Below are 17,946 nucleotides of genomic sequence, written 5' to 3'. Positions count from 1 at the left end.
GTGAGCAGGAGTTTATAGAATTAGTGTTTAGGAAGAAATTGAAAACTTTTCTTTCTTTTTTTTTTTCATCATTGATTGTAAATATTTGTTTTTCAGTTGAATTATGTTGCCCTCATCAGGATCTTCGGTGTCTTTTTTTTCTCTCTCTCTCTCTCTATATATATATTTAGAAATGTAAAACCATTTCAAATGATAATTAATCCGCAAAATAGTGTAGAAAAACAATACATACAGTACAGGAAACAGAAAAGAATCGTTTATTAACTTTATTTCGGTGCTTTTACATTAAAAATGATCATTCTTCCATAGCATTTCCAACAGTGCTAACTGTGAGGCTTCTTTCCAGTAGTATACATTTATGAAATGATCTTTTTACCCAGAAATGATTGTCCGGCTTTCTTTGGGGAAAGAGAGGACTCCTATGGGACGGCCCCCTTCTCAAGCTAAGCTTTCAGTGGGCGCGGACAGGGCTCCTCCCTCCAGCGATCAGGTAGCTTGTTTTTCTCGTCGAGTTGCAGGAGGGGCCGGGGGTTTCTCGGGAAACCCTCTCGCCCAATGGCAGCCGTTCCATGAGCCCGGCAGCAGAGCAGCAGGTCCGGATCACGTTGCTCTGCAGCCAATCGGAGAGGCCGAGGGCCTGCCCGGAGCCGGCAATAAATGTGGAGCCGGCAAACAGGGAAAGTAAAGCTAAGGATGGGAATAAGAGAAGCGGAGTAACGGAGGACGAGAGAGACCGATCGGCGACCTGCACAGCAGTGACCGACCGGCTATTAAACAGCAGCTTCTTACTGTCCGGCAGCAGAACACAGGTAGCCATTCCCCACTCTTTCTGCCCCTGCATCTCACCCCCCCTCCTCCTCCCTCTCCCAAAGTGAAGCCTTTGCAAGGATCGTTATTTTCGGGTGGTGTCTGGAGATTGCAGAATGCATCTGCGCGCAAAACCAGAAAAACCCACACAGGCTTCCATAACAGGATGGCTGATCCTTGATTTGTGGTTTCCAAAAATTTTGAGGATATATATATATATATATATGATTCAGAATAGCTGTTTATATGATGCTTTAAATGCTCCCTTTTAAGTTCTGCAAGACGGAATGCTTCATTGTTTTAGTGCCCGCGTTAAGACAATAAGGAAGACACCCTTGTGTGACCTGGCGTTGGCTGCAAAGTAAAGGCAGCAGTAGGCATCGCCTGCCATTGCCACCGGGCCAATTGTCTATATCCTTGTAAGACTTCGGGGGGAGACTGGCACAAATGAGCCTTTGAATTCCTCTGGCATCTGGCTGTAAGGTAGTTGAAAGGAAAAAAAGATCCTTGTGCTTGTATTGTCGTCCGCTCTCTGACCAGAGCTCGGCATTTAACCCTTTAATTGGCAGATGGTGAAATGGCTGCTTGATGTAACTTGATGTTGAACGAGAGCAACAGTGCATTTTGGAGATGCAGATCTCCCATAACAGCCATAGAAAGCACGTGTTGCTTCTGAGCAACAATGCCAAATAAAGGGTTAAACTCAATTCATTCTCAGGGTCTGAGATCAGGACAGCCTGGGGGAGGGGAGAGAGGGCACCTTCTACAGGATGATGGCAGTAGAAAAACCTCTCTCCATCTCTGGTGCCCTCTGCAGGGCAAAAGCCTGATTATCTCCTGCAGCCCATTGGTTTTACTCTGCTGTGGAGATACCAGGAAAGGGAGATTGCAAGCCTGTGTTCTAATTAATGCTGCTGGCACGAACTCTGGGGGCAGTGATGAGCAAGATTATCTGAGAGAGGAAGGAAGATAGGAGGGAGAAAGAGCAATGAAGAGAAACAAAGGGTAGAAATCGAGGAGCGAGGACAAAGGAAGGATTGCAAGAGAAACGTAAAAAACAGAACAATGGCAGATAAAAGCCAAATGGCCCATCCAGAAATAAGGGGCAGGATGTGCAGCAGAAAGAAGGGAGAGGCAGAGGACAAGCCAGAGTGAGAGAAATAAAGGGAGGAAGGGAGAATAGTAAACAGAAGGAATTTAAGAGAGTAAAAAGGAAGAAGACTGGCAGAGAAGAACCCAAAGGATGGGATGGCATCTATGCTGGGTGTTATCTGTTTGTTTTTGTCAACACTTTAAAATTACTGGGGGTGCCAAAACAATGTAAATTACCTCTTCCTGGACACAATTGAAGCCGCTTGCTTGTAAATATTGGGGGTGCTCAGCAAAGACTGCACTTATAGAGCTCACTCCTATGGCACCCAGCTTGCTGAAAGAACTCCATATGCCATTCTTTATTTGGGTTTGCTTGATTTTTCACCTATCCCTCTGTCCCATTTTGCTTTCTGCTGTTCTCACAAAGCAGGGTCCTTTATAAGTTTAGAGCCTGCGTGTTTTTTTGGTTGGGGTTTTTTTTAAAATTTGCAATGTTTATTTTTTTCAAATAAAACAGCTGAACCATTATAACATTTTTGTGTGTAACAAAGCCCAAACTAGTCCCTATCCCACATCAGTTTTCTATTTTCAAAGATCAAAATCCACAGGGGGGAAAGTCAGGGTATATCCTTGCACAGAGAGCTGGACAGATGTTTCTTATGAACCTTTATCTAGCACCTTCCAAGTAAGCCGCCACCTCGCCTCTCATTTCTTTTTCAACCCTGAATGCAGAATTGACTTCGGGGCAGGGATCCTTGAGAGCTCTTTGAATTTCCAAGCAGTTGAATTATGGAATTCATTATCCTTTGAACAAAAAAATCTCTAAAATCTTAGGGTTCCTTTTACAAAGCTACGCTAGTGGCGTGTGCTAAATTGCCACGCATGCTAGACGCTAACACCAGCATTGAGCTGGCATTAGTTCTAGCCACATAGTGTGAGTTTAGTGCGCGCAAAAATTTTGCGTGCACTAAAAACGCTATCACAGCTTAGTAAAAGGAGCCCTTAATCTTTATTTTGTCATTCTATCAAGACTTTTTTTATTTAAAAATATTTTGATTATTTTTATATTTACTTAATTTAAATTTTTGTAATTCCTAGGACAAGCCCTTTCTCTATACTCAGATATGATTCTCTTTGGACTTCAAAGAGGAGTTAGTGGAATAAAAGTGCTGTATAAGATTAGATTAGATAAAACGATCAGTGAGCAAAAGAAGCCTGATGAGTTTCCTCTATAAAATTATTTTCATCTGTTCCAGGGATATTCAGCTACTTTTGAGCCACTGTGATCTGTGCCTGACTTGATCCTGGATGCCAGTGGAATTTTAAGGGCTTTTCTGTACTTGGCTCTTCCTGATGCCCACTACAGGGGTCAACGACAGCTGACCCAGTGGCACTGGCAGGAGCTGCTCACTGCTGCCTTTACTTTCTAGCCAAAGCCAAGTCACGCAAAGGGGACTTCCCTATTGTCTTGGCAGTGGTACAGCATCAGTCAAGTTTTAGATCTGGCAGAATTGAACAAGGATTACTTAAAACATCTTATAAACATCTATTCTTAAAAAGAATCATTTAAAAAGTCAGCTTTCAAAATCTATTAGAAGACATAGGTCAAGAAGGACTGCTATTGTCCTCCTGATTGGTTTAACTCTGCTCTGGAAAGCCAATCAGCTATAGGAGGCAGGGGATAATCTCTTTTGCTCAGCCTTCTGATCTAGAGGGCACCAAAGATGGAGAAAGCTGTTTATATTGTCATTATCCTCTAGAACAGAGTTCAGAAGTGGAAGGTCTGGGGGCCAGTGGTGGTCCTTATAGACTTCTTGGACAGCCTTTATCATTCTCTTTTGTTTTTCTGCTATTCTCTGCTTCTCTTCCCAAGCTCATGGCAGAAAGGGGGAAGTAGATGGGAGGAAGAGCTACATGCTTGAAGGACAAGGCATTTCTCAATAGACAAAGAGAATGTTTAGAAGTAAGACAAAGAAAAAGAGACGTTATTTAGAAACATCCACCTTGAGTAAACACAACAATAAAAAGTTTGAAGGCGGGCTGGTGGGTAGATGTCATTGAAACACACTGATCAACAGTGTCAAGGTCTCATATGGGAAGATATTTGGCAGCTCTCCTTCAGCTTATTTTGATCCAAAATGGCCTTGACTTAAAAAAAAAAAAGAGATCATTGCTTTCTAGAAGTTGCCTTCTCTATAACAGATGCAGGAGTTGTTGCCTCCCCCAGGCTGACTGTGTTCTCACAACCCAAGTAGATGATGACCTGCAATTGATACTTTAAATGCTGAGACGATATAGGCACAATAATCTTTAGTATCAGTTCTATTCTTGTCAGCTATACCTTAATAGTCCTGAAACACTGAAACATTTCTCAGCTTAAATCTTCATTCCCACATTTAGCAGGTTTTCACAATTTTAGATAAAAGTGTAAAACTTATGCAGCTCACGTATTTAGAGGCAATCATTGCATTCAGTGGTAACATTTGATACTTTTCATGCCACATGAAATCTGCTGAAAGAAGGAGGCTTTCATTACTCCACTGCTCATTTTTACTCTTAGTGTAATTCTGTGCAAAAAATTTGAGAATTCTGTGCACAACATTTCAAAATTCTGCAAAGTTTTTTTTTTGTAGTGTTTTACGTAGATTTCTTCAATCCTGAGGCCTGAAATTCTTTCCTGCCTTTTCCTTTCTCAGGTTCCAACCTTCTCAATTCCCTCTCTCACTCCAACTGTAGTTGTGTCTCCCTCTAAAGCAGTGGCCTCAAACTCAAACCCTTTGCAGGGCCACATTTTGGATTTGTAGGTACTTGGAGGGCTGCAGAAAAAATAGTTAATGTTCCTATGAGTGTCGGGAGCAGCATTTGGCGCGGCTTCCGGTGCTAAAAACCGCTAGCGCGGTTTATTAAACGGGGGCCTTAGTGTAAGTGCAGTTATATGCCAAACTTTAGACTTGACCAATTAAACCATGGCTATAACTGTTGTAAATGAGGTAGTTGGATACGTAAATGTTCTATAAAGTGGGTGGAAGAATAGTCAGATCGCTCTTGGCATGCCTCTGCCCCTCCCACATTAACACTTCTTGACATTCATGCATGGGAGAAGAAGTTAGGCACACTGGCCTGGATTCTGAAAGTGGCGCTGTTAGGAAGGTGCCGGAAGGTGCTCTACCGGCACCTAAGTTAATTGTTTTAATTAGCTATTAGCGGCGTGGTAATTGACCGCACCGTTAAAAAATCAAAAGAAAAAAAAGTAGGCACAAAACATGGTGCTGGAATCGCATCTATGCAGACGCTTAACGGTGCCAAATGTTAAAAGAGGCGTGGGTATGGGTGGGCTTAATGTTTGGTACCGCTGAGCGTGATTTTACTTTGAAGGTAGGTGCCATAAATATAGGCCTGTAAAACCCTAGCCTACATTTCAGGTGCCTACCTTTGACGCAGGCTGCGATTCTGAAAATGGCACCGTTTTTCAGGTGCCTGCCGATTACAGCGCCGCTTTCAGAATCCGGACCATTGTTTATAGACTAGAGGCATATCAGTTTCAAGCGAAACTGTAACTTATCATCAATTACAGTAGTGCTTGTTAACCCCAATTATTGGTATTTATTACCAGTTATTTGCCAGTTAATTAGTTAACTGGCCTTAGTCTATAACTGCATACTTAAGTTTGCACACCATTTGTAGAATTTGGGAGGAAGCGCACATCAAGGGTGCATCTGCCCCCTCCCAGTGTAGAGCCGAGGCCTGACATGCAGCCTCTGAACAGGCTCACAATTCTGCCTATTCCTCTCCTTGCAGGATTTCTCGCAGCCATGTCTACCTCGGTCAGCGCACAGCTAAGCAAAGCTGTGAAGCAGGTGTATTTGGAACTTCCTCAAGGAGACAAAGTTCAGACCATGTACATTTGGATTGATGGCACCGGCGAAGGATTGCGCTGCAAGACTCGCACATTAGACTGCGAACCCAAGAGCGTTGCAGGTAAGCCTCAGGGTATTATCATCATCTGGAAAAGCCCACCTGAGACTTCATTAGGATTTCTAAGAAACACACCCAGGCAACAAAATATAGATTATTTTATTAAGAAGGATGTCTTCAGATAAGGCAGATAGAAGAGATCTTCAGGCTGCTTGCTAGTGGGGAGATGTTAAGCACTTGAATTCTTCCCATTGTTGGACGTGCGTTCATTTCACTAGGAGAAGCTGTAATTGTTGCACGATAGCATGTGGCTTATGGACTTAAAGATCTTTTGTTCTTGCTCAGGCCTCTTCCAGTTCGACAGTGTGTGTTTTCATTTGGCAAAAATTCTCACTGTGTGCTGATGTTCAAACTCTTGCTTTTCTTCTTCCCAAGATCTTCCTGAGTGGAACTTTGATGGTTCAAGTACTTATCAGTCTGAGGGCTCCAACAGCGATATGTATCTTATACCAGTTGCCATGTTTCGGGATCCATTCCGCAAGGACCCTAACAAGCTGGTTTTCTGTGAGGTCTTGAAGTACAATCGTAAGACAGCAGGTGGGTTTAACAAATCTGTGTTCCCTGGCATCCTCATCCTCACCCTGCCAGTGTCTAGGAAAGAAAGAACAGATTCAGGAGGAATTCAAGAGATCTCTTAACAGAAACACCTCTGCAATCTCTTTTCTGGGGGAGAGTACAACAGCTTTTTTGTCTAAGAATTCAGTGCTTCCTCCTGAAAACTGATATATCAGCCTGCGGGCAGTATGCAGAACTCTTTGACAACATGGTACAAAATACCATGTTGGGAGCCATTTTTTACAGGGCTATGCAAATCATATGCATGCTATTTGTTTTAATTTGGTTTAGTTTATTTCTAGTCTGCCTTTATCCATAGCAGATTACAAGAATATACATACATAATAGAAACAATTAAAATACATACAAACTCCACCAACAAATGACAAGTCTGCTGTCCCAACACATTACCAGATAGAAAGATATTTTCTCTGTAACATGAAATGCACTAAGTTACTTAGATTATTACTATATCACTCAGTACCATAATTTCATAATGCAAAACAAATGTTTCCTTAACAGTTTCCTAAATTCCTGCAGTTTTCTCATATGACGTAAACAAATAGTATGCAAATCATATGCATCATATGCGGTATAGCCCCATAAAAGAGGGGAGGAACTGTGCCTGGTGACTGCTCAAGCAATCACTAGGTACGTCTCCTCTTCTGCTCAGTTGATGGCAGCTCTGGAACCACAATCAGCTGAGCTGGCATGGGAAGCCACGAACAGCTGAGCAGCAGGGGAAGCAGCTTCAGTGAATCCTGCAGCTCAATTGATCAGGGCTTCCCCTGCCAGCTCTGAAGCTGCAGTCAGCTGAGCAGGGCCTGCTGGCTCAGCTACAAACTTTTTTTTTTTTTTTTTAAATGGGTGCAGCTATTGTGTGTGTGTGTGTGTGTATTGTATACCTCACACAACACATGCACAACAGCTACCAGCCGGGCCAGACCTGCCATACTATTTTTCCTGTAAAAGGGGGGCATTCACTTTTGTGCATCACAAGAAGAGCTCATTTAAACACTAATGAAATCCTTGTGATGCATTTGCTTAGGGTCTTTGTCTGTCCCCCGAGAGCCCTTTTAAACATAGGAGGAGAGCTTCCGTTCCAGTAAGACTGCTTTAACGAGTCTTACCGGCATGAAAGCTTATGAGCATCGGGGCCTGAGTGAGATTAAGGCTGCATAGTGGCAGCAGAATGATTCATTGATGTTCTACTGTGATGAGATATTCTGTGTAGTAACAAAGAAACATAGTAGATGACGGCAGATAACGACTCGAATGGTCCATCTAGTCTGCCCAACCTGATTCAATCTAAAAATTTGTTGGGGTTTTTTTTTTTTCTTCTTCTCCTTAGGTATTTCTGGGCAAGAATCTAAAGCTCTGCCTGGTACTATTCTTAGGTTCCAACTACTGAAGTCTCCGTCAAAGGTCACTCCAGTTCATCTACACCCTCCCAGCTATTAAAGCCCTCCCTAGCCCATCCTCTACCAAACGGCCATATACAGACATAGACCGTACAAGTCTGCCCAGTACTGGCCTTAGTTCTTCAATACTTACTAATCTTTTCTGATTTGAGATCCTCTGTGTTCATCCCTAGTGAGACTAAGGAAAAGAAAGGTTACTCAAAGACAAAGATAACTAAATAACTTTAAGCTTCATTTATAAAAATTACCTTCAAAGACCTCAATCACTAGAGCTTGTTGTGGCAGGGCTGTAATCATAATTTTAAAAAAACAAAACCTTTTGATTCTATGTACTGGAGGGGTTTTTAAATATATTATACAGTGAACAAGTGTTAAACAGCTCTGTACATCATGTGAGGAGGAAAGTTTCCATATAAGATGAGAAGTATTTCACGTATCCATTTTAGTAACCTGTGTGAAGTGGCAGTACAACCCTGACCATATCAGCTCTCTGCTTTCATTATCTGTCATCATCCATTATATCACTAGGTTACTATTCTAGTACAAGGAGTGCAACTGTCTCACCTGCAGTTAGGATCACCTCTCTTAAATGTAGTAGCAGCCTGGTCTTCTGTTCTGTCCTGCCTGTGGTTCCTAGCCATACCCTTATTGCTGTATAAAGTCCACTATATGCTGTGCTTTGCCCAGGACATGATTTTCATAGTTCAATAGTTAACCTACATCTTGAGTCTCCTACTCAGATTCAAGATGAGGATATTATCTCGAGTGATATCTTATGATATGCACCCTACTAGGGAAGACTGCATTGTTCATACAGATAATCTGAAAACAATTCTTCTTGTTTCCTCAGAGACCAACCTAAGGAATTCATGTAAGAAGATAATGGACATGGTAACACATGAGCACCCATGGTTTGGCATGGAACAAGAATATACCATATTAGCAACAGACGGACATCCATTTGGCTGGCCTTCTAATGGATTTCCAGGACCACAGGGTAAGGAGCCAAGTGCAATGCTGAGTATAAAAAGGTGCAGTTTTACAACGATCATCAGAGAGACATATGCAACAATTAACTACTTCAGAGAGATGGTATGAACTAAACATGTTTGTCTTCTATTTATTGAGATTTATTAATTGCCTTTTCATGAAGAGATTCATCCAAAGCAGTTTACAATACATTGAATAGTAAATAAGTACTCTTAAGTATTTTCCCTATCTGTCCCAGCAGGCTCATAATCTAACTCTAGTGCTTGGGGCAATGGTGAGTTAAGTGACTTGCCCAGAGTCACAAGGTGCATGCTGGGATTGAACTCACAACCTCAAGGTGCTGAGACCACTAGACCACATAGGACTTATAACAGCTGTAGTAAACACTTAGGCTTGAACCGTCTGGAAAGTAGGGAGATCCCAGCAGGAATATACTTATAGTGAAACTTTCCATCTATCATTGTTCCATGAATTCCACTTTGTGCTGTAGTTAGAATGGGGTATTCAGTAGCTCTTTGTGTCCAAGAACATATTACAAGTTAAACATTTTTGAAACTATTTTTACATAAGTATTGGTTACATGATATTCTCAGGGTCACAGAGGCAGGGATAGTAATGAGATCCCTCCAAAACCTGGCATTTTTATCCCTATTCATGGAATCTGATACCATTTTATGGTCATTAATGGATTTCTGCTTAAGAACCTCCTTGATCACATGGTCTCATATTAATGAGGTCTGGTGGCCAGCAGTGGCCTTAGTTGCTCTGTCATGCTAATTTAAGACTGTTATGTGGTGACTAAGTTACACAATTACGTTGATGGCAGTAACTGAAGGGATCAGATCACATCTTCCACATCCAATAATATGTTTGATAAACCAGCTACTAGAAAGCCTTCATTCTGCACTGATGTGTACTGTGGTGTAGACACAGGCTGGTCTAAGTCTTTTATAATACTTAACATGGTTTTTCAGGTCCATATTACTGTGGAGTTGGGGCAGATAAAGCTTATGGCAGAGACATTGTAGAAGCACATTATCGTGCCTGCCTATATGCTGGGATAAAGATCGCAGGAACAAATGCCGAAGTGATGCCAGCACAGGTAACTACAATTTTGTCTGTTATCAGTTTACTAGACTTTTCTATGTGGAGAAGGGGAAAGAGAGAGGAGAAGGGGGCTGTTCAAAAGACAGATGCCCTACTGTAAGAAATCATAGCTAGTAGAGGCAAACCACCTCTCCCATGCTCACAGCAGTCACCGACATTTTGAGTGGTTGAGTGCTGAGCAAGCCAAGAAATGGCTGGTCTGGGGAGCTGGGCAAGTCAAACAAGTGTTATATCCTAAATGCCAGGCTTAGTCTACTTTTCTTAGGATCAGTTTGGTCCTTCCCCAGATGAAGACTGGAGTGTAACTTTCAAGCTGTTAGTTTAAAACTGGCCCTTCACAGTGATTGGTTACAGCAGTCTTTTGTCGGTTGTCTCCACTTTCGGGACATCCCACTCAGACACTCCTTACCGTCATGCATGGGTTACCATATGGTTCCAGAGAAAGGAGGACGAATTGAGACATCTGGGTTTTACTTCCATTGCTTTCACTGTTTTAACATAGGTGCTACTAGCTGTGATTCTGTAAATGGCACCTAAGGCCCTCTTTTACAAAGGTGCGCTAAGTGTTTTAGCGCGCGCTAAGTCAACGCAGGCGCTAACTGCTAATGCGTCCATAGGATAACATTCATGTGTTACCATAGCGCACCTTAGTAAAAGAAGGGGGTAAGTGTGATTGACACACAGTTGACGCCATTTTTTTAGGCGCAAGCCGATTTTAGGCGTTGTTTGTACAATCAGCCCCTTTGTCCTCTCCTAGCTTACAAATGCCTTTTCTCAGTGTGGTTGAAATGGTGTAGTGGCTATGGGCTAGATTCACAAAGCAAACCGATCGTGTACCGATCGATTTGCGACCCCTTTACTATCAAATTTCCATTACCTCTCCTGCGATCCGCTTCAAATCTGTGCATGCAAATGAGGTGAAACGCATGCAAATCGGACAGCGACGCGATTCACAACACCAAATTTCTGATCCGACTGGGCTGGCCAATCACCTGAAGAAGTGACTGCTGGGGACCAATTGAAAACGTCTTTCCGACTGGAAACCCTGCTCTCTGCCCTGCAATCTCTCCTGCCTGTTTGCCCCGAATGCTGCCCTGCTTCTTATCTCCTGCTGCTTGTCATTCCAATGCTCTTCTACCTGCCCAAACTGTTGCCTGCCCCGAACTGCCATGATTTCATGCCTGCCTCGACTCTCCCACCCTTCCCCGCAGTGCAAGCCCATGGTTTTAACACACGGGCTCTAAGCGGGTTAAAACCATGGGCTCCATTTATCTTTTTATTAGACTTGGTAACTGGTTAGTTTAGTTCCTTGCTCTATTTTTATCATCCGCGAGCGCGAGGAACTTTTTTTTCTCTGCTCCACATTACTGCGGCAAGGTGAGAGGGCGGCAGCTGGCAAGAGCGTGACCAGCTTTCTGGGAGCCACGCGGGTTGGGGTCAATGGAGGTGCCAGCGTTGGTTCAGCCTGGCGAGGGAGGAGAAATCATGGCTTGATAGAGCAGGAGAAGCAGGAGAGTTGGCGTGAATCTACTAGTTAAAAATCTCCCCGAAGTCCTGCCGCCCTGCAATGCCCTTCCCCGACCTGAGAGCCCATGGTTTTAACCCGCAGGTTAAAACCATGGGCTCACAGGGCTCAAAACTACTAAAAAAAAGTTTAAACAAAGTAAAAAAAAAAATAAAAAATCGCTGCTCCGATGGTCTGCGCATGCACGCGGATCACACATGCACGATCCATGCAGGCAGATGGGGGCGTTCCTCAAATCGCCGCCATCTGCATATTTTGCTTTCGTGAATTTGTCAGACCTGCCCGGATCGGGCAGGTTAGTGAATCCAGCCCTATGTTAGTCCACTTTCCAAGATAATATAAAGAAATAAAATTTAAAAAACAAAGGAAATAAAGTGATACCTTTTTTTATCACCTTATTTCCATTGACTTTCAACCACTTTGTTTTTTGTTTTATTTCTTTATATTACCTCAATGTGTGGACAGCTCCATTGTGGGATATTGAAAACAATGTCTACATTCATAAATTGCTTTGAAAATTATCCATCCAGTGAATGCTAAAATTAAGATATCTCTTTGTGATTCTAAATTGGAACATTTTCCTCAACAATGGGATTTTAGCAAAACCAACATCTAAAACAAAAGATGCAAGATTTGGAAATGCCTTGCTAATGTATTTGGAATAAGAAAAAAAAAAAACCAAACACCTCATAAAAAATGAAACTTCCTTGTACTGCTGTAAGCAAAGAGAAACTTTGTCCTGACCAGCTGAACAATAAGCTCTGTCTACTCTCTGCCCTTGTAGTGGGAGTTCCAAATTGGGCCATGCGAGGGCATCGACATGGGAGATCACCTCTGGATTGCTCGTTTCATCTTGCACCGCGTGTGTGAGGACTTTGGAATTATTGTGTCCTTTGATCCTAAGCCCATCACTGGGAACTGGAACGGAGCTGGGTGTCACACCAACTTCAGCACGAAGCCCATGAGGGATGCTGGAGGCCTCAAGTAAGCGATTACACCACTGTCGGCACAACAGAGGAAACTGTGAAAACAGATTGTTGTGGATGGGACAAAAATCTGACTACACAAAAGATTGTCATTGGATTCAGAAGGATTGATTTGTTAATTGCTTTTCATGCAAATGATTACTTGTCATGCACTTAAGAGTTTTGTGTTCTGTTTGAAAGTTGTTTGAATTAAGAGTTCAAATACAGATCCTTCTCTTTTAGGTTTTAACTCTTAGGATGATGCATACAATTTACAAAAATATCAGATGGTTAATGCATAGTTGTCCTTTCAGAAAAAAAAATTAACATAGGAAAGTGAAACAGTTAGGCCCAAATTCTGTAACCAGCGCCTAAAGTTAGGCACCTATTTCGGAGGCGCCCAATTAGACACCAAGCTCAATTAAGCTTTTTAATCAGCACCGATTGAAACATAGGCGCCTATCAAGAAAGTGTGATTCTGTAACAAGGCGCCTCTAAAAATTTAGGCAGCTTTCAAAAAAATAGGCGCAAAGCATGTTAGGCGTGGGCGTGACTACTTGTTAGGCACCTTCTTACAGAATCACTGCTCTTAAGCGTGCTTAAGCGCTCGCATGGGCACCTAAGTTTTAGTTGTGCCTAGAGCTGGCCTATTTATTGGGCGACTCCAAAATAGGTGCCGCTCAGCGTGATTCACTAAACAGCACCCAACTGTGCTTGAATCACGCTGAACAGTGCCTATATCGACGTCTAACTTTTGGCCACTTCTTATAGAATTTGCCCCTTAATGAAGGTTCACAACACCTAGAACTGGTAAGGATCTGAGATCATGGATGCTATCAATGAATAGGAAGGAATAAAGCCTTTCTTTGTTGGCATTTTACAAGAAGGCTGCCAAGCCTAGAAAGCAAAAGACCCTCTCTTAGTGACTTTTTTTTTTTTCCAGGCACATTGAGGAAGCTATTGAGAAACTGGGCAAGCGACACCAATACCACATCCGTGCTTATGACCCCAAAGGAGGCTTGGACAATGCCAGACGTCTGACAGGCTCTCATGAGACCTCTAATATTAATGACTTCTCAGCTGGCGTTGCCAACCGAGGGGCCAGCATCCGCATCCCAAGGAGCGTAGGGCAGGAAAAGCAGGGCTACTTTGAGGACCGCCGACCCTCAGCCAATTGTGATCCTTATGCAGTGACAGAAGCCCTGATCCGTACCTGCCTCCTGAATGAAACAGGGGAAGAGCCGTTTGAATACAAGAATTAAATGGACTGCTCTCAGGAACCTGGATTCCTACTGTTAATGTATTTGCACTCTGTTAACCAAGGATAAAATTCCCAGGTTTTGGGGGGAGTTTTATATTTCTTTTACTACTTCATTAGACAAAGTAGATGTGGAAGAGAGAGAGAGAGAGGGTCATTTTTAAAGATAACAGAGAAAGATTTGATTTTGTCTTTACTATAATTTTATTTTTGGTAACAGGGAAAACTACTTGCATTTGGTTCTCATATTAGCACATTCACTGTCAGCAAGGCGTTTTCTGGAACTTCTGTCTGTAGACAAGCAGGATTTCCTGGAATACAGAAGCACAGACCATGTTTCCATGTTGCTTCTCATTACCCGCACATACATTGACCCATATTCTCTATCACTCACAGGAGAGAATTTCCACTTCCTCTCTCCCTGGTGTAGTGTGCTGCCCTCTTTATTGCCCCCCCTCTGTTATCACCCACCAGCTGTTTTTTTTAACATAATGAATTATAACTGGTGGTTCAAAGGAATATGAACAACTTGTACTGTTTCCTCAGTAGCTGCTACTCCATTCTGTATCCTTTTGGTCATGTAGTATTTTTCTATTTAAATGTAAAGTAATATCATGTATTTATATATCATATATAAATATATATATATACAGTATATATATATGAAAGTAATACAGTTGAGTTAGAATACATTTGTCTGAAGCTGGGGACTATGATCGTGGTATCCATTCGGATCCATTTGGGGCTTTTAGGCAAGGAGAGGGATGACATGGCAGCAGGTGAGTTCTCTTAGCGCTAGAAGGAAGAGTAACTGTTTTCCATGCTGCTTTCATTATAAAACCCACAAGATACTTGTTTACAGATTTAGACATAATAAAATCGTACTTAGGCTGGGCGCTGGGACAAAATTATTAACTTTGTATTTTTTAGTGAAAAGGATTTTAATGTAAAAGTTGACTGGTCAACTTAAGCTTTGTACTTACAAGCTATACTTTATTTTCTTGCGGATGTGCAGGGCTTTCAATGGCTGGTTTTCTTTACAGTTTCTTCCAGTGTGGCTCTCCTTCTAGCTGTCCTTTTTTTGTTGTTGATGTCTTTAGTGCATATGTGTGTTTGTACAGCATTCTAAACTCTCCAGTGATATTCACAATGACCAATCAGGAGAGCATTCTGCACCTCATTAATAATGCTCTGTAGAGGTCCATAGCCCTTCATGGGTTTTATTTTTATTGGTGCCAGTATCTTCCTCGGGATTTATTTGCTTCCAGATAAGGATTTTGTAATAAACTTGTATTCCAAACATTCTATCTGTTATGGTTTTATTTCATTTGGAAGAAAGAATAGAAATTACAGAAGGGACTGAGATGATAAAGGCCCCCCACTTCTCCTAAATTTTGGTGCAGGGTCTATTCCCTTGACTCCCTCCTGAAATTAGGCATTTGTGTTTATTAGTCCAGAGATGCTACTCCAGAAGCACACTAAACTGTTGTCACTGACCGATGAATTTATTTCAACTGTAAAGTTGTTCTCCTACTGCTGAAGGATTCAATATTTCTTTGAAGTTTTGGGGGGGATTAAAAGCCATCCTTGTAAAAGAATCTTCAAAGGCTGGATCCTCCTTCAGCATTTCCCAGTGCTGTCTCATCACTTCCACCACTTTCTTAGTGAGGGATGCATATTGTAAAACACACATGAGGGCTTGTGTATCTTGTTCCCGTTGATTCTGAACAAATAAAAGATCTGTCTACATTTCCTTCAGCGGTAGCAGAACAACATCATAGAAACATGGGGTCCGGTGGATATAGCAGGTGCAATTCTTGTCAAATATGTGACCATTACATATGAATTTTAACATTTCTTTCATCCTTTCACGGGCAAGCAATTTTTTGTACGTTATTGCACTACGTGCATTACTCCTTTTGTGGTGTATGTTGATCTGCCCTTGTCCCAAGATTTATATAGGGCAGACGTCCCGCTGTTTGAAAATCAGGATAACCTAACATAAAAGTTGCCTCTGTACAAAAACTACAAGCCCCCATTGTAGCACACTGTCTAGAATATGGTAACACTTACAAAGATCTTAGGTGCTGTGCAATTGATCATGTCCCTGAACTAATACGCAATAGTACAGAGTGTCTACTACGACGTGAGTTATTTTAGATCTATACCCTTAATATTGAAGAACCCATGGGCCTTAATATTCGGATGGTTTGGAGTCAAATGCGTTAATTTTCAGTGGAATAGTTTTCTCATCCATTTGCTGTGCACTTTTATATATTTTCACTCTGTTTTCACTTCGGGGCGGGACTTATTTGACCTTTACTGCCATTGGCTGATTCTTGTTGATATAAACCAGAGAACAAATTCATATCAATTTTTATTGAATTACCAAACCTCAAATACCCAAGACACTCCTTAAATAATTTTTCATGCCCTCATTGTGGTAGTAAATTCATCATTGGTCTTGGTAAAGTGACCTGTGCTGTGAGTTTTTTAAAAAATATTTTTAATATCAATTTCAATAAATATTAAGTGCATGCTGGGAAAATCGGAGGGAAGGTAGAGTGGAGCCCTCTTATTTTCTGACCTGGACCCTAGTGGGTCTAACACAAGTCCTGACACGGGTTGGTAGGGATTCCCAAGCATCTCCAGCTGAGGACCAAAGATGGCCAGAACTCCCTTCTGCTAAGTTCTGCAGTCGGTGACAGCATCTTTGAGCCATTGACAACTAAGCATGTGTGGGGTGCCGGTATCAGTTGCTTAAGAAAAAATAAAATAATATATTTAAAGCAGGAGGGAAATGCTATGAGCTGCTCAGAGGCTAGGCCATGCATAGCTGCAGCAAGATAAAAAAAGGATAAGAAACAGAGTATGCAGCGAGAAGGTTGGGGGAAGCCCCAGGACCATTGTTGTGAGCTGAAGAGCAGAATGTTTAAGGCAGTACAAAGAATTGGTGAGTAAATGGTGTGCAGCTGCTGAGTTAGGGTTACCAAATTTGTGAAGACAAAAAAAGAAGACACATGACCACACCCAGCCCCACCCATACCTGCCTCTGACCCTACCTATACTCTGCCCTTGACCCCGCCCATACCCTGCCTCCACCATTCCCTATACCTACCCTAACCCCTCCCACACACACTCATTTCCTTAGTCCCCCTTTCAATCCTCTGTACCCTTTCAGCCCTCATCTATACTCCACTGCATCTCATCACCCTTTCAGTCCCAGCTCCATCCCTATCTATCCTTCCCTTGCCTCCAAGACCATTCTTCTATCCCTGCCCAGCTTCTCTTCCTTCTTTACCCTTTCTCCTGTACCTTATTCCAGGACCAATGTCTCTCTTGTCTCTCCCCTGTCCTTTCCATGGTATGGCAATTTTCCCCCATCCCCACTCCAGCATCTGCCACTCTCTCCCTCTTCAACCGCACCACAACACCACAGCCTGTACCAATTAAAATCCCACCCCCAGCAGGATTTGCAGATTTCTCTACAGCTCCTGACTCCCCCACTTACCTCACCCCTGGCTGCTGTAATGAATCTTGGGCAGGCTGGCAGCAGCAATGAGGGAAGCCTGCTGCCACTGGCCTGCCCTGGAATCTGCCTCTGCAAGTCCCACCTATGCAGGAACAGGAAGTCACTGCAGAGAGGTAGCTTCCAGACAGGCCAATGGCAGCAGGCTTCCCTCATTACTGCTGCCAGCCTGCCCAAAGATTCAGTGCAGTGGCTGGGGAAGAGGTAGGCGGGGGAGTTGGGACAGCTGACAAAATCCGGACATACTCCCCTTTAAAAAAAAAACAAAAACCAGGCACCTGGACAGTCCTCTAAAAAGAGGATATGTTCGGGTTTTTATAGATATCTGGTAATCCTATGCTGACTGGAGTTTTGTGTGTGTAAAATGTGAATATTTTTGAAATAATATTTCCTATAAATGTTTGATTTCATGAGAAATGCTGCTTAGGTGCTGTTGAGCTGAGGTGTATAATGAGAAGACCCGTGAAGGAAGATAGAGCTGAATTTGTGTGAGTTGTGGGTCAAGAGTTTATCTGATATCTGCTGGTTCTCATGATTTATTGAGATTTCTAAATCAAATTAGGAGTTTTATTTCAAAGAAAACATGATAAGAAAGTTTAAAGTGTGTTTCAGAATTTAAACTGGATTTTTGTGACTTGTTGCTAAAAGGAAGTATTAAATACTGGGAAATAGAGAATTTTAATCCCTTCACTGTGTAAAAACAAGAATTACCATACTGGGAC

General features: G+C 42.3%; 1 protein-coding gene across 1 annotated transcript; it reads left to right on the top strand.

Moving 5' to 3' along the window:
- The first annotated feature begins 566 nt into the window (after positions 1 to 566).
- On the top strand, positions 567 to 15,000 carry LOC117346812 (glutamine synthetase). The gene is made up of 7 exons (XM_033916930.1): positions 567 to 809; positions 5,698 to 5,877; positions 6,250 to 6,411; positions 8,701 to 8,847; positions 9,815 to 9,942; positions 12,257 to 12,456; positions 13,381 to 15,000. The coding sequence occupies exons 2-7, from the start codon at positions 5,712 to 5,714 to the stop codon at positions 13,697 to 13,699; spliced, it is 1,122 nt and encodes a 373-aa protein (XP_033772821.1). The 5' UTR covers positions 567 to 809; positions 5,698 to 5,711; the 3' UTR covers positions 13,700 to 15,000.
- Positions 15,001 to 17,946: the final 2,946 nt, after the last annotated feature.

The sequence above is a fragment of the Geotrypetes seraphini genome, chromosome 12 (genome assembly GCF_902459505.1).
Source record: "Geotrypetes seraphini chromosome 12, aGeoSer1.1, whole genome shotgun sequence".
NCBI lineage: Eukaryota > Metazoa > Chordata > Amphibia > Gymnophiona > Dermophiidae > Geotrypetes > Geotrypetes seraphini.
The sequence above is the reverse complement of the archived record's forward strand: the minus strand, read 5'-3'. Positions and strand labels throughout refer to the sequence as shown.